The 26,856-nt window shown below is 39.9% G+C and overlaps 1 protein-coding gene across 1 annotated transcript; it reads left to right on the forward strand.

Moving 5' to 3' along the window:
- Positions 1-455: 455 nt before the first annotated feature.
- Positions 456-20,478, forward strand: LOC114200068 (2'-5'-oligoadenylate synthase 1-like). Its single transcript, XM_028092056.1, has 8 exons — positions 456-629; positions 1,454-1,640; positions 3,845-4,035; positions 6,114-6,274; positions 10,520-10,644; positions 16,305-16,494; positions 19,609-19,818; positions 20,322-20,478. Exons 1-8 carry the CDS (start codon positions 471-473, stop codon positions 20,476-20,478), a joined length of 1,380 nt encoding a protein of 459 aa, XP_027947857.1. The 5' UTR covers positions 456-470.
- The last annotated feature ends 6,378 nt before the right edge of the window (positions 20,479-26,856 follow it).

Consider the following 26,856-nt stretch of genomic DNA (forward strand, 5'->3'; position numbering starts at 1 on the left):
TTAAAAAGACATGTATAAATCATTACTCATGATAACTTTCTCAAATATGGGAGTTCGTGGGGTGGTAAAAATTGAAGAGACAATGGCTCTTGGAGAGTCCTTGAGTAAAGATTATAACTAAAGCAGCAGCTACTAACGTCTTTTGGGCCACAGATTCACTTGAAATCCTTTCTAGAAGAATGTGCATATATACCTAGACATGATTTTGCATTGGGTTTTACTGATGTTACAGCCTCCTTACTGTTTATAAGCCCAAGTTTACAAACAGCTCATCTAAATAAGGTACTGTGTTTGATTTTAGTGAGGGAGAAATTTCTTAGAAGACATTCATGGGACCAAGCCCAAATTAGCACACTAGAAGTAACATCTCTGTTCTAGTGAACTGTGAGGGGCTAGATTTTCTTCAAAGGGCTTATGCTTTTTGTTTTTGTCATCAGTAGGATCTACATCTAATACTTCATTGGGAAAGGATGTGGGCTCTGAAATGCTATAAATGTGAGTGCTGTGGGAGAGATTTTGTCAGCTGCAAGGCTCTGAGGTATCACCTTCGACAGAAGCATTTTGGAAAAGTTCACTGCGAAGAATGTGGCCACGAAGTCCTGAGGGAGAGACTGCACGATCACAGTGAGGTACAAGTGGGGAAAACACCCCTGCTTTTTATTTGGTTTTTCATTCCCCTAATGGAGATTTATGGACAGGAGACTAAATATCAGAACCTGGCCATAGGCCAGGTGGTGGGACGCAGCAGGGAAGCACATGACTGTGTGTGGGAGCCCGCTAGCAAGGGTCCCCCTCCCGGGGCTGCCGTTCCTTGGTGACGCTCGGCAGATTTCACGGGGTGCAAGTGTTGTGGTCATAATCATTATTCCCAAATGCTTGTGACGTGATAGGAGTCTCACAGCCCCAGAATTTTTACTTTCAATGTAACCTTAGAGCTACCTGAATGTACCTCCCTCCCTCCTCCTCCCCCTTTCACACATGAGGGAGCAGAGACCCAGTTAGGTGAAATGATTTGCCCAAAGCTTCCAAATAGTAAACGTCAGAAAAAGAGCCAGGATGTCATTCTTCTGATTTTATAAAACAAAACCTAGTGCTTTTTATTTATTTCTTTATTTATTTTTTGATGTAGTGTTCCATGATTCATTGTTTGCATATAACACCCAGTGCTCCATGCAATATGTACCCTCTTTAATACCCATCACCGGCTAACCCATCCCCATTAAAAAAAAAAAATGTGTCTTTTTTCCAGCACCATGGTTCTCATGGTTCATTTATGAACCTACCGCAGTGTTCTATCTATATCCAAAGAACGAATGGGCTTTGCTGTGTTTTGGAAACAGAATGAGAATCCCTCTGCTCATGATTAGAAGCGTTTAGTGAGAAGCCAAATGAAGATGAGGAGAACTTTCAAATAGCTCTTGTAATTCCTATGTTATATGTTTACTTTTCTCAGTCTGTACAGGAGAGGGCAACCATGGAGACACACAAGCTCAGCTGGGAAAATCTAGAAGAAAGGAATATAAGGCATATGGCTACAGAAATATCAAAAACCTGTAGGATGTGTTCAAGGCGCTTTGGAACAGTCCTTAGTCGGGAGAACCATGAAATACAAGAGCATTCCTTCACAGTCAGTAAGAGAGGTAAACAGGATGCCTGGCTCTTCCCCTCTGTGCATATTTATGCAACATAGAAACCAGATTTTGGTTTTCCCTCAGCGCAAGGCTTTAGGAAATAGAGAATGGAGAGGATGGAACCAGGATGCAGCTTGGAACTACACGCTCTTGGGGTGGCAGGGACGGAGAATAATTTTGCAAAGCCAAATTTGAGGAAGAAGCTGGGAAACCAAGGTATCATTCACAGAGACAATACAGCACAATTCTATGGGCTTGCAGTCAAAAGTGGAACCGTGTCAGGAATTCAAGTGGGAGTCAGGTTATGGTATGTCCATATCAAAAATAACCACAAAACTAAGATCTATGCTCTCCTATGTGTGCTCTGTCCTCTAAACTAACTGGTGACCGCTGTTCTATGAAAGTCTTCTAAAAAATAAAAATTTTTCCAGGAAGTAATAATTGATTCTGGATACAGAGATGTCACTGAAAAGTAATCATTTTTTTTGATGAACTTTCCCTAAAGAGAGTAGTATATAAATTGGATGTTATGTTTCAAGCAAAAGAATAAAAATGTCAAAAGAAAAAAAAAACCAACTATCTGTTAACTTGGCTTAGTTGATAAAGCTTACACTAGGGGCTCTGTATCCCTTGAGCGTTGATACAAAGTTTTGTGTTACTAATTAGTTCTCAGTATGTTCTGATTTCCATTATGATTTCTTCTGTGATTGGTGGTTTATTTAAGGTCTGTGGTTCTTAAAATTTCTTAAAGTATGGAGTATTTTTAGTTATTTTGTTACTGGCTTCTCATTTAATTGCACAGTGGCCAGAGAATGTAATCTGTGGGATATTAGTTCTCTGGCATGTGCTGAGTTTTATCGGTAGCTGAGTATATATATTCAATTCTTGTGAATGTTCCTTACATGCTTGAGGAGGAAAGTCCAGTCAAAAGTTCATTCCCAGAGAGTATTAGTGAATTCTTTAAGGCACTTGAGCTCTCCTCTGGCCAGAGGCTAATCTAATATTAATTCTCAGTGCTAATATGAATTAGTTGTATAAAACTGAATGAGGGCCACCTTGTGATTGCAGATACTCAGGGATTTTTTTTCCCCCTAGTCTATCCAGTGCAGAAATTATGAAAGTTTCTTTGCTGTTGGAGGGGCTCAGCATGTGCCACCCCAAATTATGCCAATTTGGTGTATTGATTATTTGGAGGTGAGGCAGTTGGGACACAGTAAGTGAAACACTCTGCTCTCCCTGCCTAAAAGCAAGCCAGCAATTCTCCCTCTCCCCTGTACTGGGACCAGGAGAGTAGCCTTTATCACTGGAGACCTAGAGATGGCACATGAATCTTTATAAACAAACCTTAATAACTTTTACCTTCCATTAGTTCCCCCTCTATATTTCCTAGTCACTTTCCCACAATTTATTGCCCTTAGAAGCCCCAAACTCCCTTCCCTTTGTCTAGTCACTTGTCCACAATTTATTGTACTTTGTATAAGTGGTATACAAGCCCCCAGGTCTCACTGCTACTTTGAGTTTTCACTTCTTTTCTGTAAAGAACCCTGTTCATATTAAAAAAAAATGTTAACATCGGTAAAATGTGTATGCCTCTTCTCCTGTGAATCTATCTATTGTCGGTTTAGTTCACATGCCCCTTTCACTGAACCTAGTTACTCAGTTATTCACTTCCTTCTTGTGAAGGGTGGGGTCAGTCTTGTCAGCTCTTCTGGCTCAAAACAAACACACACCTATGATGTCCCTCTTTAAAAATAATGTACTATCTCCTGATTTCTAGATGTTGGCTCAGTTTTTCCTTTTTTGAAAACACCCTGCAGGCCAAACCAAACATTTTGTGGGCAGACTATGGCCTGTAGGCTGACAATTTCAGACTTTTAATAGATGGTTTAACTTGGAATTCTGTACCCTGGGATCATTCTGTTGAAACTTGTTAACATATATGTTTTTCATTTAGAAACTTAAAGTGATTTAGTCAATTGGAGCAAAGGTTTCTTTTTCCTCATATAAGACCGGCGGTATATTTTTTCCTAAGAAATTCAGCCATTTCTCTCTAGAGACCTAGGGTTAAATGTCAGCTAAGTCTAGAGGGACTTACAACTAGGTAGTCCTGGTGATTAACTAGATGTAATTTGCATATAAAATTAGATTCTTGCCTTAGCCACACATCTATTTCTGTGCAGTGAATATCAAATACTGATTATTTCTCTATGTAGCCCAAATGTCTATAGGATTTTCACCTCATAATATGTTGGAGTGTCAGAGTCCCCAAGAGCTACAGAGATTTGCAGATGAAAATATCCGCCCAGCCTCAGGTCTTCTGAGCGCTGCCTGTGTGGCTGAGATCGGGGCCCTGCTCATGCGGATCCAGGCTTGCTTTCCGGTGCCGGCCACCCGAGTGATCCAGGTAATCTGAGCCCCCGGCCCTCTGGCCAGGCCACACAGCCCTACGGAAGCCATTCTTCTCTCCTGGAGGTAATGCACATCAACTGGGCAAGGGCACATGTTCAAAGGCCAGTGTTGCCTCCTGCATGGGGTGACACGGCCTGCAAGGAGCCCTTTGAAATGCCAGGGTAGGCTTCAGGCTGGTGGAGCAGGCCCTCAACCATGCGACAGCTGGAGCCCATTAAGGTTGGCAGTTTTTGCCCAAGGGATGAAAGTGCCTTTACATTGGCAGGGCCAAGGAACTGGCTCACACTTGACTGATATTTGTAAATGCTTAAGGGGCTTTCAGGCAAAGGAGCTGAGCCTGTCCCCCAGGGCCCTGCTTCATGGCCGAGCAGTCTGCCTGTGGAAGTAATTAGGTGCTGCGCTGATGGGCTCCCTGTCAACTTAAAGACAACTCCGTGTGTCCAGGAATGGCTGTCCGCAGAGCACGGAAAATTTCCTTGAAGAAAAATGGCCTGAAAACAGGAAAGGGATCCCAATAACAGGGATGGTATGGTTTCCTCCCTATTGTTATTATTATTGGTAACATTAGTACCATCAGTGCATACTCTCGAATCAGTGTTTAGAGAAAAAATATAGGGCAGTTCTGAGGGCCTTTTATTCACGATAATTTTTCTACTCCTTCATTTAAAAATGCACACATAGGGGTGCCTGGCTGGCTCAGTAGTTGGAGTAGGAGACTCTTAATCTCGGGGTCGTGAGTCTGAGCCCACAAAGGGTGTAGACATTACTTAAAAAAATAAAGAATTTTAAAAGATGCCCCCCAAATGCACATATAATCGTTATCAAATCGTCTTTAAGCCATACATTTATATAAAAGCAAAAGTGATTTTTTTAATGTAACTCAATAGCAAATATGATTTATGAGTGTGATTAAATTCTTCTTTAAGATACCTATGGCAAAACCCTGACTATGAAACAATGTATATTCTTCTATAGAGTAAGGTGTGGGCACAGAGCTGGAAATCGGAAGCCAGTGTTTGATTCGGGTCCTGCATGGTGCTTACTCAAAACAAGGGCCACTGATGGATTAAGTAGCAGAATTGTTGTGCCCTTTATTCCATTCTTGGAGATTGACAGTACACATTAGTGTATTGAGAACTCTCAGGTTAAGGCTGCTAAAAACTCCATTTCTCATATTCCCTTGTCACTATGATTTCTAATGGGGAACAGTTTTCATAAATGAGTTGCACTAGTGAGAACTGTGTTAAGAACGGAGTTAGGGTGGGGGAGAGACAGTGTGGCACGGGGCACCCATCTGAGCTAGTCCTCACGACTAGCAGATACAGAACGACTTTGGAGCCAAGCTTTGGAATGCTTTGTATTGTCGTGAAAAAGCATTGTCACTGTGTGTCGTTGACAAAGAGATTCTTTCAGGAACTGGCAACCTAAAGTTCTCCTTGAGTGCTAAAGAAGGCAACGGTGTGCTGTTGATTACTTAACGTTTTGACTTTTATAAAATTACATTTAGCAAGAGATCTGAAGTAAATTCTCATTAACTATAATTACAGAACACTTTATGGAAAATCATTCGAGATCTATTTAGAAGCATAGCAAATGACATCCACCAGGAAGGGCAGTCACTTCTGGTTTGGACTCTCATGGGTCGGGTGTGTGTTAGGGCACTTAGGGCTGGAGCCGCCTGTCTGGGTGTTCACTGAGGACTGCCATGGTGAGCTTTGGGCTGTACAGTGGTGAATTTGATTCCTGCCCCTGTAGATTCCTTCCAGGCCAGTGGCTTCTAAGCAGAAAGAGTCTGAGAACTTGTGGCTGTAAATCTTCACAAGGATTTTCAGGCTTTTTGTGCAGAGTATACTTTCTTTTTCATAGGCGAGGCTCCGTTCTCAGTAGACCATGATAGATTACTTTCTCTTTCTCCCGTCTTTTTCTTTTTTCTGTCAAGTTGGACCAGGGGGTTCAACTCACATATTTAAGCTATTCCACAATGTTAATTGACCCTAAAATGCTATGACTTGAAATCCATTCTTCCCTCAAGGTTAGTTTGGTTTTACCCACATTATATCCTTTGTCTCACAGGGTGGTTCTTATGTAAAGGGGACTGATACCCAAGGATGCTCTGAGATTGACATCGTGTTGTTCAGTGATGTGTTTGCTAATGTGAACCATTGCAAGAAACAACTGAGAGAAGGGTTGGATGCTCTGAGAGAAAACTTGAAGCAAACTTCTCATGGAAACAGGTCTGGATGAAGGTGTTACTGTGAATTCTTTTATTCCACAGGTGGAAAAGTCAGCTAAGGGAAACTCTTAGCTTGTCACAAAAGGGCATTATTGAGTAATAATTATTTGTGTACGTTAACATTAAATTCTTGGGAGGAAACGGAGAGATTGCCCCAGAGGCATTTTTTTTAAAGACTTCTAGCTACACTTTCAATGAAAGTTCATGAATTTGAGAGCCTGTGATTTAAGGACTAATTATGTCTTCTCCAATGCACCTTTATTTAATTTCCATCCCCTTAGCTGAAATCTGACTCTGAGGAATGCAAACAGGAAGGGGTGGGAAAGGTGCCTCCAAGTACCAAGAATCTTTGAGACACATTTGTCTGATAAACATTCCCTTCAGCGGTATCCCGGGGTCTCTTGCTGATGTGGCTTTGCTGACATTACACACAATGTCTCCTCTTTGCTCCAAATGTTGAACTAATCAGGCCTGGGTTGTGTGTGTGAGTGTGTGTGTGTGTGTGTGTGTGTGTGTGTGTGTGTGTGTTTTGGTAAATTCCAAAAAGAGAAAAAGAAAGAAATGAAAAAGCCTTTACATGTTATTTATTTTTCTATTTCATTTTTACATGTCCTGTTATTTTTTTCAGTCTAGTGAATTGTGGATGAAGAAAAATGCAAATATCTGTGTTGTAAAATGAAGAAAACATTTTTTACTGAGAAAAATAGACCAAACTAGGTGCCACTTAAATGTGAAAATAAGATCAATGTTTTAAAACAGGGCCCTAGGACTGTTTCTTAATTTAAATAATAGATTCATTACGAAGCCCTTGCTTCCACTGAGTATAGAGAAGTAGCTTGAATGTGTCTTTTATTGAAGAACACTACCTTCAGGAATACCAAACACCTACTAAATTGTGGTAGTTAGCAAAAGACGTCAGATGAATGGCATCATGGTGACTATAATGAAGTCCATTGGGTTGGAAAGGCAGAAAGGGAAATGATGGAGTTTCACATACGATTACATTTTGGATGGAGAAAGACCACCTTTAAGACAAAAGAAAACAAAAAGGAGAAAGGGGAGAATGTGTTTTCCATTTATCCATTGCTTCTTCCAAGTTTTCCCCATTAAATTTGTAAACTGTAGGGTACATTACACCATTGTTATTATTATTTATCAAAACAGAATGTTAATGTACTCTAAAGACACATTAAAAATAAGAGTTAAGCTATACCCTTCCCATGGTGACCTTATTTGGAATCAAAATATTTGGTTTTCATTGTTAGGTCCTTTTTCTATACTCCTTGCCCACCCAACTTCAAAGAACCTTATGGACGCACTCTCCCTAAAGCTTTCTCCCCTCCTCCATATCTCAGGTGCCCTTCCTCCTGGAGAAAAACAGTCCTTGAGGGATTTCCAGAATGAGTTTTGAAGTAAAACCCATGAAAAATAACAGCCCTGAAAACCTTGGTTCATTTGCTCTAATTGTTCCTGACTAAAACCAAGCAAACTCATTTTCTCATCTGTGTTCCTTCTATTCTTTCAACTCATTAAATAATTTAATTGAAACCCTTTAAAGTTGAACTGAATTCCCAGGTAACCACCGTCTTTCCTTTACCTGTTAAGTGCCTATTCATTTTCTCTTCCCCCGAGTGATTTTTCCAGGGACTAATTGTTTTAATTCAGCCCAGGATCTATTTTATCCTACACTTTGTTTTGCTGAATGGTTCCGGTGGCTGAAAAGGAGCGTATTTGCTGAGGAATGGGGCTTTGAGGCAAACTGAGGAAGGAACGTGAAGGCAGGGAAGGAGGCAGCTTGTCCAAGGTGTTGTCCTGTGCTGAGATCTGTACACAGCAGGCGTTTTTGGGCTTTCTTCTGCACTACTCAGAGCAACCAAGACCATACCACAATTCATTTGAAGGGAAAATTAAATTAAACAGGAAAAGAAGCAGATACGTGTGTCTGACAGTTGGTTTTGACTCCCACCCACTGAGAGAGTAGAGTTTGTTTCAGTTGATGCCTGGATTTGGTGATATATTGTTTGTTGCAGTTATTTTTAAAGCTATTCAGTTACTCTATCTTGAGAGATGGGTGTGAGAAAAAAAAAACCCAGCACTTTTCCTTTGAAACTAGCGTATGCCTTAACCTACTGGTAACAACAACTCTTCTGTGTCAGTCATTTGCTGGGCCCTGCTTGTGAATGAAATCTCAGGAGACTTGCCCAATAAGCCCAAGGTACTGGAAATCATTTACAAGCCAGAGGAACTGTACTCCTCTCTTTACACATCAGTGTGTTTATTATTAAAAAACCACAATAGGAAAACTTACTCTCAGATTTTAAGGAGACACGGCTATAAAATATGTGTCACGCTTCTAATGGTTATGGTTATAATGGGGACTTCTCCTCATTATCTCTTATTGCTTTGATTTAGAGGTCTTGAAAACAGGACTCTCTGTTTCGTTGTATCATCCAGGCAGAGCATCTTAAGGCTTTTAGAGCCACATCACAGGACGTGGTATTTGTCCTAATAAGACATGGACAAGACAAGACGTGTTCAGGGACTGGGCTGACAAGAACAGGAAGTGGCAAATAATATCACCTGAGGGCTCATGGGCAGGCACTGCTATGACCCATGCCTCATTTCTACTAATATTAGCAAAAATCTTTTGGGATACTCCTTGGACTGTAAGGTGTATGCAGGGTAGCCTAAGATAGTACTGACATCCTCATTAACCTTGACCCATTCCAGAACTCTGAACTCCTCAGTAGATCTAATAATTCATTCAAACTCTCTGGTATCCACACCAGTAAGCTTCACATACCTATGGCCATGTCTCCCATAGCCCTGTCTCTTGGAATTTCTGGTGATTTTTAAAGATTAAAGCCAGGACACCATGCATAAAAAATCTTAGATGCTTTAGCTGATGTTCTTTTTCCAAAGAGGGTTTACGCTTTCTTTCTTCACCAGATGGATAGAGTGAGAGCTGATTACCCACGTCACTCTTCATACCCATTAAAAAAACATGTGTGAAGGCGAGAGCATTGGTTTTTTTTTTTTAAGGATCCCCAGGTGCTTCTAATGTGTGGCCAAGTTGATGGACCATTGTTACAACCTAGTATGTCACCAGGGACTTCTCCCTAGTCCTTGTCTCCTCAGCCCTTGAGACTGAACCCTAATCCATGTTGTCTAACCCCGGCAAGGCAAGACTGTCAACAATCCCATTCAGTTCTTCAAGAGGTCCTGCTTTGTTTCTTTAACCATACTTGTCTCAAGCATCTTCAGAATTCAGCAGATGTTTGGAGGGAAGAGGTCATATTTCAGGTTCAACTCTCCACCCTTCCCTTTTCATCAGGATTGTGGCCTCCAAGTCTCTTAACATTGTGTCAGCCCCATGAGCTCGGCAGGGTTCTGCTGGTTTCTTCAATCCCAGCAGCCTCTCTTTGCCCAAACAAAATCCATGTTTTCAGTCTCTTGTCTATTCCCCAGGTCAGTGTTATGTCCCCAGAAAGAAAGCAGCAGAGTATCTGTCCACCTCTCCATGCTCTGCTGTCCCCACCCTCACGGGACTTCAGCCTCTCCAGCTTCATCAAATCCCTGGTGCCTCTCAAATATGCTTACGCATGGTTTTTAAAAATCTAATCTTCTGGTTGTTCTTAATGAGCACCAGTCTTCTCTAAACTACTCCATTATATCCAGAAGTAGAAGTCTGATTTCTTTTAAAATATTTTACTTCATCATATTCATGATTAGTAATATCTAGTGCCCCAATCCATATGCAGATGATAATTCGTTTAATAGTTACTTGTTAATCACCTACTATGTGCCAGATACTAGGGACAGGGCAGTGAACAAAACATACACAGCTCCTGCCTTTGTTCAACTAACACCCCATAGTGAGAGAAATAAGCAAATAATATAATGCCAAGTGGTAACTAAATGCTATGAAGAAACATAAAGCAGGGGAAGGGGGCAGGGAACAGGGAGGGAGTTCTTGTTTTAAAGGGTGGCCAGGAAGGGCCAACTGGTGCAGCAGACACCTGAATAAAGCCAGGACTGGAGCCACATGGATCATCTTCGATGAGGTATACCTTCTAGGTATAGGAACAGCAATTGCAAAGACCCTGAGGAGGGACCATTTCTGGAACGTTCAAGAAATATCCAAGGGAGTAGCAGGGCTAGAGTAAGGGGAAGGATGATTGAACATCATCTTGTGTTTCCTTCTTTCTCTATTATTTCTCATGACATGTCATGTTCCTTTTTTAAGGATCCTAATGGGAAAGAGAGCACCCTTGTCTTTAAGATTCAATTTTATATGTACAGAAGGTCTTCACAGGCATTCCTTTGAGATCATGGCCTACTGTGACGTCCTGGGGCCTGCCCCCTCCACAGGTAAGATGTATTTTTCTTGTTTCACGGGAAGCCTTAAAATGGCTGCTTTTTCAGGTTGTACTTATAGATGACTGACTATATCTGGACGCAGTATTGAACGAGGCTTAGGCAACCAGCCTGCTTGCAGTAGAACTGGAATATGGAGTGTTTTTAGGAGCCCTTTTTCTTTTTTATAGCACGTAAAAACCATGCATCTCTATGCCGCCAGTTTTTAATTTGAAAAGTTTGATCAAGGATTGACTATTTGTCCAGTATGAGGGAGTAGAGAAAGAGCGCAGGAATCCCTACTTGAGCCTAAGCTGAGTTTGCACCAGGATTCAGCCACCATCTGGTGGACTCAGGAGGGTAAATGAGTCTCCTCCAGTGGGAAAGATGGGTTAGAAACACAACATGGACCCAAACTCAACAGATCAGTGTTAAAGAGAGAGGTGCTTAATACTCAGCACCAGTGGACGCATGCCCCTGTCTCTTGGAAAAAGATTTCCAAAAAGTGTGAGTGAAAAGCAGAAGAGCTGTTTCCTGGCTGTCTGCTGTGGCAGCCAGAGCTCAGGTCAGCCTGGCTTTGCAGCCTGGGTGGCAGAGGGCGGCTCTGGGGTTACTGTGTGAGCGGGGAAGGCGTCCAGAGGTGCCTGAGCAGCCGAGAGGCACCCTCACTCTGACTGAAGAGGAGGCAATAACAGGCCTCTCTCCTTGATGCTCTTACTTTCCTGGTACTGGCAGAAGCAGTTGTGCCTTTGGCAAGCATGACCACCCCGATGGCAATACTGTTTTTGGTAGGACCATCAATGCCTTCAGTAACAGCAGCCGCAGAAGACATGGCACTGCACAGGAGATGGGGATAAGGTGGTGATAGCAAATAGCATGCGGTATAGAAAGAAAGGGTCTGCAAGCACATGTGAGCTAGTTAATGGGCGCATCTTAGATGGGGGAGAAATCTGAGGGAACTCCTTCAAGAAATGGGAAATAAGAAGGACAGAGTCATAGAATGACATTGTTATGGCCATTGTGATGCTATTTTTATCCCTAAGACGTGGTATCTGGAATGAGATATGATGTATAAAATTTAGTCATACGTATAAAGAGGGGGGATAAAGTATCTCCATTAGGCAAGAAGATGAAGGACCTGTTGTGCACCCCTCCAGATTCACATGTCAAAGCCCTAACCCCCAGTGTGATGGTATTATGAGGAGAGGCCTTTGGGATGTAATCAGATTTCGATGAGGTCATGGGGCTAGGGCCCCCTTGGTGGGATTAGTGCCCTCAGAAGAAGAGAAGGAGACCCCAGAACTTCCTCTCTGGGCCATGTGACAGCAAGAAGGCAGCCAACTGCAAGCCACGAAGAGGTCTATCACCAGGAACCAAATGGTTCCTTGACCTTGGATTTCTCAGCCTCCAGAACTGTGAAAAAGTACATTCCTGTTGTTTAAGCCATCTGGTCTGTGGTATTTTGTTATAGTAGCCCAAGCAGAGACCAAATGACTAAGTGATTTATGTAGATGTAAATACATTCTCCAGAGAACTTGGAAGTTGAATCTAGTCTTCTGCTTGACTTGAAAAAAAAAAAAAAATATATATATATATATATATATTCTCTTTGCAGCAATAGGCAGATATGAAACTGCCATGAGCCAATACATGACCAGTGATCTTCCCATAGCTTAGCAGTATGTATCAAACATTTTAATTGATCTCATTTATTTATCTCATTGGACTATTATTTGTGGAATATCTACCATGTAAATACTTAAAATGGATTAGATAGATCAAGATTTTTGTTCTTTTGGAGCTCACATTTTGTAGAGGAGAGTTTCATGAGCCCAGTGATCCTGAAGTATCTGTTTTTCCCTAAAGCTCTACGCTTTCTCCTGTCTCTCTTGCACACTGTTTCCACTGATACACTTTTCTTCTTTTTTTTTTCCATTTATTTACATAAACTCTCTACCCAATGTTAGGCTCTCGAACTCATGACCCTGAGATCAAGAGTCATAAGCTCTCCCGACTGAGCCAGCCAGGCACCCCCAATGATACACTTTTCTTAACCTGCCTCACCCTACACCCTGCCTTGAAGTTTCCGCTTACCTTTCAAGACTCAGCTCAGCGTCAGTTCAGCGTCCTTCTCTAATCCTTCCTAGACCTGCCTCTTCTGCTTTTCTCCTTTCTCCTTGTATCACTGCCGCAGCACGATCCTCTTGCATTGTCACTGTGCACGGGTTTGGCTTCCAACAGTGTTTTGAGCTCTGTGAGCATAAGCTTTGTCTTTGTGCCTGGCACTTTATTATTCAATAACTATTTATGGAATAAAGGGAATGAATAAACATAACATTGGTCCTACCCTCTCAGCCAGACTCCAGAGGAACATGTTGACTTTCTTGATGTAGTTCTCTTACTTATCAGTACTGTTGGACAGTGTGCTGCTCATATTCAAATTCTCTTCTGTTGTGCTATAATTTGTTAATACACATATATTCCATGCTTGACACCTTCTAGGAACTATTAGCACTGGGGATGCAAACATGAATAAGATGTGAGGGGGTTTATAGTCTGGAGGAGAAATCAGACACATAAAACAGTCATTTTAATATAACATCATCTGTAATAAGACAAAAGTATGGGGAACTATGAAATAAGATAGGGTCCTGGGAAAGGGAGTGTGGACTCTTAGGGTATCCTACAGTTTTATTAAGTCCTCTTGGCTCTGATAATCTTGCTGATCCTGTCAGATTTTTTTTTCTTTTTGAAATGATGTGATGTATCCAGCACCCATTATATGCCATACATAATTCTCATTGCCCTAAAGGTAATCTGATTAAATGATCTCATTTGACTTGCAAAAAAAAAAAAAAAAAAAACCCTAAAAGAAAGCTACTATCTCCAGTTTGAATATTTAAAATATTGAGCCTTAGAAAATGTAAGCAATTTACCCACAGTTATGTAGCCAGTACGTGCAAGCGCTGGGATGTAAGTCCAGGTCCTTCAGACTGTCTAGGACCTGTGTAGTCTGATACAACATCCAAGTTTTATAATGGAGAGAACACCCTGGGCTTGCAGCCAAATCCTAGATCTATTTCATATTATCTATGAGACCTTGGGTAAGTCATGTAAAACTCTCATTTTTTTCATCTATAAAACAGATAGTTGCAAGAATTAAAATACGAGATTTAATTTGAAATCATGTAGCAAAATGCTTAGTACAATGAATAGTTATTTTTTAAAAAATATAATTCCATCTCCTTAAGTCTTACCATAGGCTCATAAAGCTCTCGTATTTGTGCAAATGTTTTCTTTCTCTTGTGTGCAGACTTCAAAAGCACAATTGTTAGCCAACAGCAGCTCCTGGGTAATTGTCTTGAGGACTTGAGGCTATATCAGTAGCTCTCAAGTGAAAATGTCTCCCAGAGGAGCAGAAGCATAGTTTTACATTGGCTTCTAAGTCCCCTAAGTTCTTGAGCACAGCTGTGTGAAATGAATTGAAAAAGCTTGAAATTATTAGGTAGCCCTGCTTCTCTCCACTGAGGATGGGGAGTAGGTTTTATAGGACAACAACAGTCCAGCAACTCAGACAAGTCCTAGGATTCCAAGGAATTTTAGTGGGCAACTATATGTCACTAATAATTGTCAGAGCAAGACTCAGATGATCACCTCAAATCTTCACAGGCATCTTGATGTTATTCCCTGCACATCTTACATATGTGCTAAAATAGCATGGCCCGTGTGCCACAGTGCAGCCCAGAGCCCTGAGATCTGACAAGACCATGACTGATAACATTCCTGCTCCAGATAGGATTCTCAGATCAGCACTACTAGCGTCACTTGGGAATGTGCTAGAAATACAGAATCTTGGGCTCCATCCCAGACCTACTAAATGAGAAACTGCATTTCAAAAGATTCCCACATGATTCTTGTAGTCATTAAAGTCTGAGAACCCCTGAATTAGCCATCAGTTAGGAAGCATTTGGGCTCAGATCTAACCTGCAATAGAGGGCAGTAAGGTGACAACAGATGGCTTAATTTCCCAGCCATCCTGACTTTGGGCAACCTACTTAACCTCTTGGACTCTACTTTCTCATTTGTAAGCTGGAGAGAATAGTAGTTCCTGTATCTCAGGGATGTCAAAGAGTAAATGTGTTAATAATTATAAAGCACTTAGAATAGTATTTGATTCAAAGCAAGGGAGCTAAGTATTCCTGCTTTACAAGTGATGGAGATGATATGACGACGATAAAATAAAGACTCACCTAAGTCACACAGAGAAGAAACAAAAAATCATAAGCCTCAAAAATAAGTTAGAGACCCCTAACTTGGGTTCCTACCAGTGAAGAACTTTGAAGGAGGGGAAATGTTGATATAGTAGTGGCTTTGAGGAGATAATCCCTGACATTTTATCAGCTAGAGTAGGTCATCAAATACCTGACATACCTACTGAATACCAAAATTTGAGTTAAATTATTGTTTCTTTTATTTTTATCATCATAAATCTGAGTTTCTGTCCGAGTCTGATTGCTAAGAAAGGCAGAGAGCCTCCCAGTAAAACTGAAAGGTCTTTGTTTTTTTTCTAAAATAGTTCTAATAATTGTTGCTTGGGAAGTTTGGGACTAGAATATGTTTGTTATAATATTCGCCATATATAACTCTATTCACTTATGGAATTTGATTTTACTCTCTAATCTGTTGATAATCAACCTACTATTATATCTCTGATTTGTCCCTCAACAGCTGGACCAGTATGAAAAGACTGTACAGATATGCTTGAAATTAGGAATCCAGATCAAGGCATATAAGTATTATTTTTGTAAAAATGTATTTTATAAGTAAAATAAAATTCCTGGCCCGAGTTAACTTTAATATATGTACTGTAGATTCGAAATTTGCCACAATTAACAAGCGTGTCATTGTGTGACAATTTAGTCGGGCAGAAGGATAGGTAAATATAAGGGCTGTCCAAAATAAATTCATATTAGAACTTCTAATTGTGTTGAATTGGGAAAATTTGAATAGATTACGATCAAAGATACTAAACATTTATATTCATACAAGTAGAATAAGCACAACCTGAGTTGTAGTATTAAGCTATAGATGATTATTTGATCATTCTTGCCATTTAATCTAGTTTTCCTCCCTCTTTAGTCTATCACTAACTGAAATGGATTATTTGTTTTAAATTTGACTTAAATGCATCTTTAAAGTCATCTCTACCTTTATAAATATAATAAATTCCCTCAAGAGTCCAGGTAGTAGAATCTCTTCTGCAAGTATGTATACAAATAGGGACAATTTAGATATTAAACAAGGGGGATTATATAGGTTATTGTTGAGAGAGCCTGATGACATTTAGCTTATTGTAGATGATATTTGCATAAGGTAATGAAATATGCTTCTGGGAAATAAACTTCCTCTGCAAATAGACAGAAAATCAGCCTCATCAGAGTTGCTCGTACCAGAGTTTGCTCATTTGAACTGCTCTGGCATCGTGATGTTGAAGCTTTCTCTTTGAATGACTTGGATAAACTAGAACAACATTCCTAAAAAGAAAAAAAAAACTGGTTTTGAATGACCAAGGTCTAATTAATCAGAGTAATATAGCTCATTTGTATCAGGGGAAACCAGGAAAGGAGAGGAGGGAGCAAATACTCACAATAGTCTTTGTTCCTTGGTGTGAACAGGTTTAAAACTTCACCTTTACCGCAAACTGTACCTCTGTGATGACAGGGACATGGCGCAGCTGTGTGCCTTGGCCCTCTTGCCATACCAAGTGGATTTTGTCAAGGCGTCTGTGGCAAGGGTGAAGGAGCTCACTCGTTTAATGATACACTGGTTCAAGACATCATTTGCCAGGTCCACGGAGGAAAATAAGTATGTACCAGCACATGGGCACCAAGTGAGCCTTCCTCTTTTCATGTTCCTTTCTTTTACACTTCCAGGCCCTACCTCTTTCCTTGGTAGGCAGAGGAGAGGGAATATGTGGAGAGAGAAAGAGAGAGAAAGGGCTGTGCAGAATATGGAACATCTGTATTACATTATTTCAAAACAACATAATGGTTTGGTAGGAACCAAAGAACAGAAACAAAAATATTCAGTGGCCAGGACGCCTGGGTGGCTCAGATGGTTAAGCGTCTGCCTTCGGCTCAGGTCATGATCCCAGGGTCCTGGGACCAAGTCCCGCATTGGGGAGCCTGCTTCTCCCTCTGCCTCTCTTTCTCTCATGAATAAATAAATAAAATCTTTGAAAAAAAAATTCAGTGGCATAACCAGATGGATTGGTGCAAAGAAGGAAGGCACAGGAAAAAGGAAAGGGAAACTACTAGAACAATTTGAATGGGACGTTTACTCTTTGAAGCCTCAATTGTTCCTTCCTCTGTAGCTGGTTCTATCAAAGGCAGAGCTGTCTTTCAGAGAAGGTGGGTCCTCAAGAGTTGCAGGTGCATGTTCTTGTATCTTCCCTTGCCTTTGGTAGGAACAGGCTCTAACTTATGATGAAGGGATGTAAGGGAGACTCAGTGACTCCTTTGAGGATTTTAAGATAAACTTTTGGTAAAGAAGTAGAAATGAATTCTCCATTTGGCAGAAATAGCAGAGACAGGGGATTTACTATAACATATTTATATACAGCACTTTCTACAAGGAATATGTCTTGTCTTTGCATAAAGTTGCTAATGCTCTTGATTTGTTCATCTGAATTCCACACCCTATTCTTTGTATATTTTTCTGTTTACCATTGAAAATATTAGTCACTTTGCAAAAACACGTATTACTTCTGTATAATTATCTCCTGTATCTAAATATCTCTACACATTCTATATGTTTTTTTCTCATTTGGTTGAGTAAAAATTATTATTAAAGATAGAAGAACAAAGAAATAAAGCTTCTTGTCTAAGTAGATCCTTGGTCAGATGACAGCCCTGGTTTTGAAATCTAACACTTTTTTTTTTTTTTTGATGGAGAGCATTTATAGGTCTGGAAAAAGAAACTTATCTATTAATATAGCAGAACAATAATTGTAAGACTTAAAAAAGGGTGGTATTGTGGGGAAATTGGATCACATATGTTATGATATGGTAATTGGTTTTCTATTTTGGGAAAGTAATCTGGTAATGTTGTATTAAATATTTATTATGTGTTAGGATTTTAAAATATTCAAACCATTTGTCAAGGTAATTCCCTTATATAAAAAAAGTGATAGTAAAAAGTAAAAAAATTGTTTATTTATTACTTGATTTCAAAAAAAGAGTTGAGGCCATTTATATTAAAAATGTCATAAAAAAAGAGTACTAAAAATAAAGGTTTAGAAAAAGAATTAAGAAATACCTAGAGGACCAACCTTGGAGAAAATAAATCACATTTAAAAAAGGAATTCATGTAAATATGGTCAGAATTGTGCTGCCTAAGATAAGGAAAACTAGAAACAACATAAATGCTCCTGAAGAGCAAACAAACTTGCACACAAATATGATGAAATATTATTCAAGACAAATTTGGGAGCATGTAACATGTGGAAAGGGTTAAATGAAACAATGTCAAGGGGCTCAAATAGGACATAAGATAGTATGGACATGTGTCAGAGGTATGTAACTACCCATGTAAACACGCTGTAAAATGTCTTTCTCCCCCCTACATTTACTCTCATGGAATATGAAGAGCATCTCCTGCTTGAGTGGTTTTCAACCATGGCTTTCTTTTGGCACATGGGAGTATTAGCTGGTTCAATTGGAGATGGATTTGAAGTCTGGTGTTTGTTGTTGTCAACCCCTAAGGGAGTATAGCAAGAACTGAATTATTGATCAGCTGAAATCTGGTGTGCTATTTCATTACTGGGACAAAAAATTTTGTCCACTTTTAGTTTTTCCTATTTTATTTACTTAAGTAAAAACAAATGACCAATAGCGATAGTACGAAAATATTTTCATTCTGTTAGGGAAAAAACTGCTTGATTTTGCAACATATCCTCAAAAGAGATTGCTATGGCTAATGAATGCCGAGGCAACAAAAATACACATTTGGATATCAACCAACATGAAATCCTGAAACTATCTGATTTGGTTTATTTTTTCTCCCATGAGTTTGTTTTAACCCTCAGCTTTAATTTTTATTTTCTTTTTCCCTGATGTACATAAACTGCAATTTAAAAGATTAATGTATAAAAATTTTCCTTCTTTACCCCAAATTCCCACCTCCCTAACAACATTTAGGACATATTTTGCCAAATTTGTTTTTTATGTATGCTTAGTTTTTAAAAAACAAAGAACAAATGGGTTTGCACTTTATGTATCACTATGAAAATTGTTTTTCATTTAATCTATATCTTTTTATATCTGTACCTAGAGATCTTAGCGATCTACCTTCTTTTAATGACTGTACAGCACAGTGCAATCATACAAGACAAATAAAATGTGAGATTCAAATACAAACCACATATGCAGTATTAGATATTCTGGTAGCAATATCTAGAAGGGTAAAATGTAATAGATGAAATTAATTTTAATAATATATTTAGCCCACTATGTCAAAAATGTTATCATTTCAACATGCAATCAATATAAAAATTATTAATGAATATTTTCCCTTTTCTAAAATATAAGTCTTCAAAATTCATTGTGTGCTCAAGTCAGACTAGCCACATTCTCTACAGAAGAAATAGAGTGGAAAATGCTGATGAACGGGAAGGAACATACCAAATTTGTATAGAGTTGACTGTATTAATTTACAAAAAGACTGTATTAATTTACCTTCTCACCAATAGACTGTGAGTGTCTATTTTCTCACAAACTCACTCATGTTGGATATTATAGTTCTTTATATTTTGCCAATCTGAGGGGTGGAAAATTATTGTTTGATATGTAGTGAGATTGAAAATAGAATTTCTTCTTCTGCAAATTGTCTATTGGGCTGAAATTTATCTCCTACCTGAATAAATCTGTCTTCATTTTCTGGGTTAAGGGAAGTAGACAACCCTTCATCCTGTGTGTCTAGGTTCCGGAGACTTCCCTCCTCTTACACAGTGGAGCTCCTCACCATTCACATCTGGGAGCTGGCGGGAAAGCCGCTGCTCTTCAGCCTGGTGCAGGGAATGAGGGCAGTCCTCAAGCTTCTGGTTCGATATGCAGAAATCGATGTTGTTTGGCACAGACACTACCATCCCAAGTTCCCCATTTTTGTAAAGGTGAACCAGAAACACACAAGGTAACTATTTATCTTTTTCTATGCTCTTAGGATAGAAGAAGCATGTTTGCCATCCAGAAAGAAAAGTCTGGAGCAAAGACAGTTTGATTGTGATTCACTGTAAATGAGAAGGCCTTAATTAGCACAAAGTCAATTCCCTTTGATTACTTCTCAAAGAACTTTAATTCTCAAGTGTGAATTACAAGTAATTTGAGTAGAATGAATCAAATGTGGATACACATGGCAAATGGGGAGGACACTGAAGACAGGAAAGCGGGGAGGAAATGCCTCCAGAGGTGAAGAGGAAAAATGAGAGGGCATCGGAGTTGGGTGGGGGTTGGGGGGGCAGAAGCAAGATGCTGTCTCCTGATGGGTATTAGCCCTCAGTGGACTTGCTTCCACCCTTCCAAGAGTCCTTTTCTTAACCACCTTCCTTCTTTAACTCTGACATCCCCTTTTCTCACTATACAACAAATCAAAACTGAGTTCAGATGTGGATAGTTTTGTGTTTTGTTTTGTTTTAGGCCGTTCATTTTAGACCCTGCCAATCCTACTGTCAACGTTTGTGACACCTGCAATGCCTGGGACGAAGTTGCCCTTGTGGCGAGACATAGCCTACTGAAGCCTCTTTTCAGCAGAGTGAGAGCTGAGCCCCCTTGGCTTTTCACAGACGACTGGTAAAATGGGCAAGGAGCTACTGTCCTTGGATTCCCATGAAGAAAATAAAAGGCATGGCGAACATATTCCCAGTTAGAGTGCTCTGGATGAAAGGCAGTATGATTGTCTTACTCTAATTCACAATGTTAGTGACCTCATCTTTAACAAAAATATTGATATGAGTCATCATTTAAGATAAAATAATCCATTTCAACCTTTAGGAGAATTGAACTCTCCTCTCCCATCTTTTGGATTTATTTGCTTTCGTGGCCTCGTGGCCAAAAAAAAAAACCCAAAAAACATTTTTAAAAATCTAAGTAGCCACAGTGAATAAATAAGTAAGACAAAATTCCCAGGTCATTTGAGAGAAGATTAACTGAAAGGGCAAAATCACTTCCATTTTTTAGTTTTAGTTCATTATGGCTTCAGGTTGACTTTTCAACTCTCCTGGTGGTCTGGTATTTCTTTGGGTCACCTGTGTTTTCAAGACTTCCCTACAAAAACCGGCTTGCACTAAGTACAGCCTGTTCACTTCCAGACATAAACTAACAAATCACTACATGGAAACATGGGAATATCTGGAAGAAACACCATGGATTGCCAGAATAAACTGTTTCCAAAATCATTTTATGTCACAACTCATGGGTTGGCGTGGAGCCATTCTTAAGCTTGTAAGGTGCTCAGCCATAAGTAAGGGCAAATAAAGTACCCAGGCTATGGACTGTCCAGTTTTGCCACAACTGTTTTCAATTGGTGGCATCAACTTTTCTATTAAGTAGTGTTAGCAGCCACTGATAATGAAAGCCAGGGCCCACCAGAAATAGACCAGAGGAAATTTCCTAACTCACTTTCATAGCAACGATTCATCAGCATGGAAGATGTATGAAGTGTGACTGCAGATTAATGTGAGTGATTAGGCTTCTCCACATGACAGAACTCTTACATATAAATGAGCATTGGCCCCTTCATCCGAGCCCTCAGAGAACTTGTATGCTTAGTCTAGTGACGTGATTGGTCTGGAAACACTTTTAGACTTCCCCTCAGGGGAGAATGTTCTTTTGAACATCCTTAATGGTGACAAAATTTGTCCTTTGAGGATGGATTTGATTTTTGGAAATGGTACAATGTATTCATAGTGGACATCTGTTATTTTTTGTCTGCCCTGATTCGTTTTCCCCAATTAATGGTTGGAGAGACTGCATTTCTTCTATTGTTCATTCTGTCTCTGAAGGCTCTTAAGGACAAATATTTTTAAAATGTCTTGGGAAATGGCCACATTTCTTCACTTTGGTAACTGAACCCATATTTACCTCAGGTGACTCCTCCTTCTCCACTAGGTCTATGTTGTTTGGATGGGATGAATGGACCGCTAGTTCTAGGGGGACAGACATGTGACTCAAGAATGGCACAGTAATTGAACTAAAACACCACTATAGCACTCAGTTCTGGAATTTGGATTTGAACTGCGGGTAAGAGAATTTCTTCTGCTGTTATGAGGGAAGCATGAAACTGCTGGTCACCATCTTGCTGCTCCAAGGGGACAGCCTGCCTAAAAATGGAGCCAACACAAAAGAAAGCTGATTTGAGAAATGAGCAATGATACACCTGTATGCACATATGTACACATCAGTATCATGAGAGAGGTCAAGTCCTGGTTTGTGCTCCTGGATACAAATGTGCCTGGAACAAACACTCTTGTGTCACAAGCCAATAAACTCTCCCATTGCTTAGTAGGCTCGATTTGGGTTTCTACCTAACAACCATGTGCATCCTGACTAGTCGAGTAGAACAAAGCCAGGTCTGGTGAATGAATTAACTCATCATCGAGGAGAAAGGAAGGTACCAACACACTGATAGCAAATTTCTACTCAAGAAACATTCATTGAGCACCTGCTAAGTATTTGATCTAATAGTCCAGATGCTAAGATAAACTAGTCGGTTCAGGATGGCACGGAGCTTTCAGCCAACAATAGACACTGCTTTTCTTCTTCTTTGCTCACATGAATTCAGAGGACCATTTCCAAAGAGGAGTTCATGACTGGAATGTCTTTGGCAAAGATTGCATTCTTGAGCATTGTCAGAGCATGTTATTAGTTTCCTGAGGTAACTCATTTTTTAAGAAGACACCAGTTATTTGAGGTTATGAATTCTATCTTTTTTAAAAATAGAGTTCTGTTTGCCTTCTGTGGTTATACCTCCGTAGAACATGAGAACAACAGGAATTTCCTTGTAGGGGAGCAAGGGCAGGATGATTAGCACATAATACAAAAATTTATTTCAGAATTGGAAGGATTCCTGAACACTGTGAGACCTGACATTGGAATGGGAGGGGCAGTGAGTGGGGAAAAGTCAACTCTGTCACCAGGTTTGAGATCTACTTTTCTCAGCAGCGTTTTCATCACTTGAAGAGGCTCTTCCTCATGTCGGGTTTTTTTTTTTTTTTTCTTTTTTGGGGGTTTCTACTCAGAGGATAAAAAATCCAGAATAATATAGCGTGATTTTTTTTCTGAATGAGTAAGGTCAGATTTCTTTGGTCTCAAGGTGTGTGATCCACTCAGATAAAAAATAAGAAAATTTATTGCAGGGCACTTGGGCCAGCAGCTCTTGTCGTCCCTTCATGGGCTTCACGCTTTCACCTTCTCCTTGTGTCTCTGCCTCTCTCTGCATCTGCTCTCTGCACTAGTCAGCGTCTCCTCTTTCTACAGAGCAGCATCCTCTACTGATTCATGGTTCCTTCTTCCTCCTTACTTGTGCTTGCACAGACCACAGCTCTCGTGAAGGTGACTCTTCCAACTTCCTCTCCTGGCAAATTCCTTCCATGTTTCTTAGTTCACATTCCTGAGGAGACAGACCGATCAGTCCAGTTTGGAGTTTTGAGCCAGGTTACCCAGAATCACTGGCTAGTTATGGGGCATCTGTGATCAGGATGGGGAAGTGTCACATGGAGCCCAATGAGAACACCAAAGAGGCAGGAAACCTTAGGAGTATGGGTGCATGGGACAGATTCCGTGGCTACCCTGTTCAGTGTAGTCCTGCTTTGTGTGTCTGTGTCTTTCCTCACCAGCCCTGGTGAAAATAGTCTGCAGAGAAGCTTAGTTGCTGCCATTTGGAGGTCACACAAATATTCCTGTTTCTCTAGTGATACCAACTCTTAGAAATTTTCAAAGAGTTTGTAAGAAGGCAGGAAAAAGTTACCTTTTCTTCAGTAAGTCAGCAAATGGAAGAAACCATGATCAGAAGAAGCAACAAGTGATGGCAGTGGGTGGGGTGTTGGCAAGGTAATCTATGGGGGGACAAAGAGAAAATAAAGAGACTGGAGAACCAGTTTGGGGCTGAGAAATACACCCTGGGAGGTTTTCAATATTATACCCTAGACCCACAGCTAACCTTGTTCTACCTTCCCCTGCCCACCCACAACCTAAGAATGTATTAGTTTCCATAGATCAATATTTGAGGTACCCTACTGCTTATGTAGGCTAGCTCAGGAAACTTGCGACCATTTATGACTTTGCTTTTATAGAAAAATGCACCCTCAGGGTTGAACATCTGACTTACAAATGTATTTGTGGTACATAATTGCTGCTACAATTGGGAACTGCTATAAATAGATATTTATATATTATATAAATCTATATTATAAATAGATTATATATTTATAGTAATTTTCCCTTGCAAACCACTAGAGAATCAACAGATCAACAGCTCTCAGGAAGAAGCTTCTGCTTGCCTTTCCCACAACTTACTTTGTTCCAAAGTACAAAGTGCTACCAGGGTTTAATCAGGTTTAAAGAAGCGACTTTAACAGGAGCTGAAAGAGATTTCTATGGTCTCTGGTAAAGGGATTAAAAGTAATAACAAATGTTAAGGCCAAAGTGATAAAAGAGTGGGAGTTGCTCTTTCGGTAGAAAAAAGGCAGCCATCTCTCTTTGCCCCTTCTGTTTTTCTCCAGCTTCCAGAAAGGGTAGAGGGGCAACATTCCCTTCTCTCCTTTATTCCTTTCTGCACTTTACCCCAGGAGGCTGGTTACATCCAAAGGGGCAGAGCTGTGCTGCCCACTGAAGAATGTGTTAGGTAGCTTTAGGCCAAAAGAGCTCAAATTTAAGTTTGATCAGAAACACCTGTTAAAGTGGTAAATTATCCAGACCTTCTCCTGTAATTTGGTCAGCAGGTCTGGGTGTGACCCAGGAACTTTTATTTTTAAATGAGTACCCCAGATGATTCTGGTATGGATATTTTACGTATCATATTTGAGAAAGAAAACCTGAACCCTGGGGCAGAATCTGGCTGTACTGCTAAGATACAGTGTGTGTGTGTGTGTGTGTGTGTGTGTGTGTGTGTGTACGTACACATACATGCATATGTGTGTGTGTGTGTGTGTGTGTGTGTGTGTACGTACACATACATGCATGCATGTGCTTGCCCTACTTTAGTTCTGGGCTCCAGGAAAGCCTGTTGCTCAAACAAGTCCTACCTACCTCAGAAGAGCTCAACATTTGAATTGGGGCCAAGGCCAAGTGGAGTAATAGCTCCCACTAGTTCGGCCAAGGACCTCTGGGCCAGACCTTCCTGGGTAGAGCAGTCATTCTCAAACCCTCTTGCACATTGAAACGACCTAGGGAGTTTTAAAAAATACTGATGCCTGGGCCCCACTTCCAGAGAGTTTGATTTCACTGGTCTGGGTATAGTCTAGACATTTAGGATTTTTTAAAGCTCCTTAATTATTTCTAATGTGCAGCCAAAGTTGAGAACAACTGTGGTAGAGAAAATGATTTTCATGTTCCTAAGAGCCCTGGCTAAAAACGGTATTCACTCTTTAACACCATAGATGCCATAGAAGAAAACTTAATATTTGCATTTCTGCAAGGCAAAACAAAAAAGTATCAACAATATGTAAGTGATAATATCTTGAATAGTGTTTACTTGTAAACATAGTCAAGGATAATGAAAATATTCTTTGGCTTCTTCTGTCCTTTGGCAAGAAAGAAAGGCATGGCATGATATAACTCAGGATTCTCTAAAGCATTTCAGAGATAAAGTCAACTACACCAATACTGCTAGCTTCAAAAGTCTCCCACAAAGAAACAGGGAAGTGTTAATCTTTATATGCTTTTTTCCTCTTTTCCCTGAGACATAAGTGATCAGATTCAAAGTTGATGTGCGTACAGCATTTCAAGAATATTTGCGATTTTATTCTTCTCCTTTTGTAGAGGTAAGTGAATGAATTTAACAGAAAACAGATCAGTAGACTATAGCTTTTGAACAAATGGACAACCAAATTCTGATCATTAGAGGAACAATGACTTCATTAAATTGGTAATATTCTGATAGCTTCACACACATTTAGTGACTTGCTTTCAGGTGCTTTTTCATAACAATTTGGTATATTTGGATTTTGTGAAAATTAAACTATCTCTTGTCAAGATACAGTACAATTCTGTATGTAAGGATAATGACATTTATCTTAGAAATAGGCTACATGGGGCTATGTCTGAACTAGCTTGAATCCCTCCTGAAATGTTTAAGAGACAGTAAGTGCGTGCTCAAAATTAAGAGTTCTAAACTGGAGGTTCTTGGACAGAGCAATCCATGGACTTTGGAAAAGTCCACAAACTCTCTGAAACTGTGCAAATTTGAATGTATACACCGCACTCTGTTTTCCTATGAAGACGTCCATGACTTTCATCGGATTTTCAAAGGGGTTATAACCATGAAAGTTTAGGACCCAGAGCTCCATATATTTAATAGAGAATCCTCCACTGCAATCCTCTTTAACACAGTGTGTCACTGAGAATAAGATACAGAAAAGGAAAAATAGTAATAATCTACTCTGCTTTTCAACCTGGCTCTTCTTGGGTCCGGAATTATAAATGTTTAAGTGATGTACTGACAGGTATTGACTGATGTACCTTATGTCTTAGCTGACATTGATTTGCTATAAATGAGCATCAAAGGGCTCAGCAATGGCAAAGATTCTGATTTTTGTTGCTTTTGCTGTAGGTTCCATGCCATTCCAGGAAGAGTGGGCAGTTTTGGCCAGCTGGGGAAAAACTGCCTTTTTGGCCAAGGGAGAACCTCTGCTTTTAGTTTACAGAATGGTGCAATTTTCTGATTGTAGGGTAGAAAATAAATTTACTATTTTCCCAGCTGATTCCAGTTCCTGTATCTAATTAGATGATGTCAGCTTGAGGTGCACATTGTCAAAGTCTGCAAATGCCATCAAAGATATACCTACCTTTAAATACACCCAACATGGGAAATTATGACTTTTTGAAATGATAAAGAGTAATGACTTTATGAAATAATTACTTTAAATAGAAAGTTTCCTTAATTTTAAAATTTATTCAACTTACAAATATTACTTCTAATTCCTTTTTGTGATTATAAGGGAATACAGTTTTATTC

This window comes from Eumetopias jubatus, unplaced genomic scaffold, assembly GCF_037043125.1.
Source record: "Eumetopias jubatus isolate StellerSeaLion01/CBP00866 unplaced genomic scaffold, mEumJub1_p1.0 scaffold_5, whole genome shotgun sequence".
NCBI lineage: Eukaryota > Metazoa > Chordata > Mammalia > Carnivora > Otariidae > Eumetopias > Eumetopias jubatus.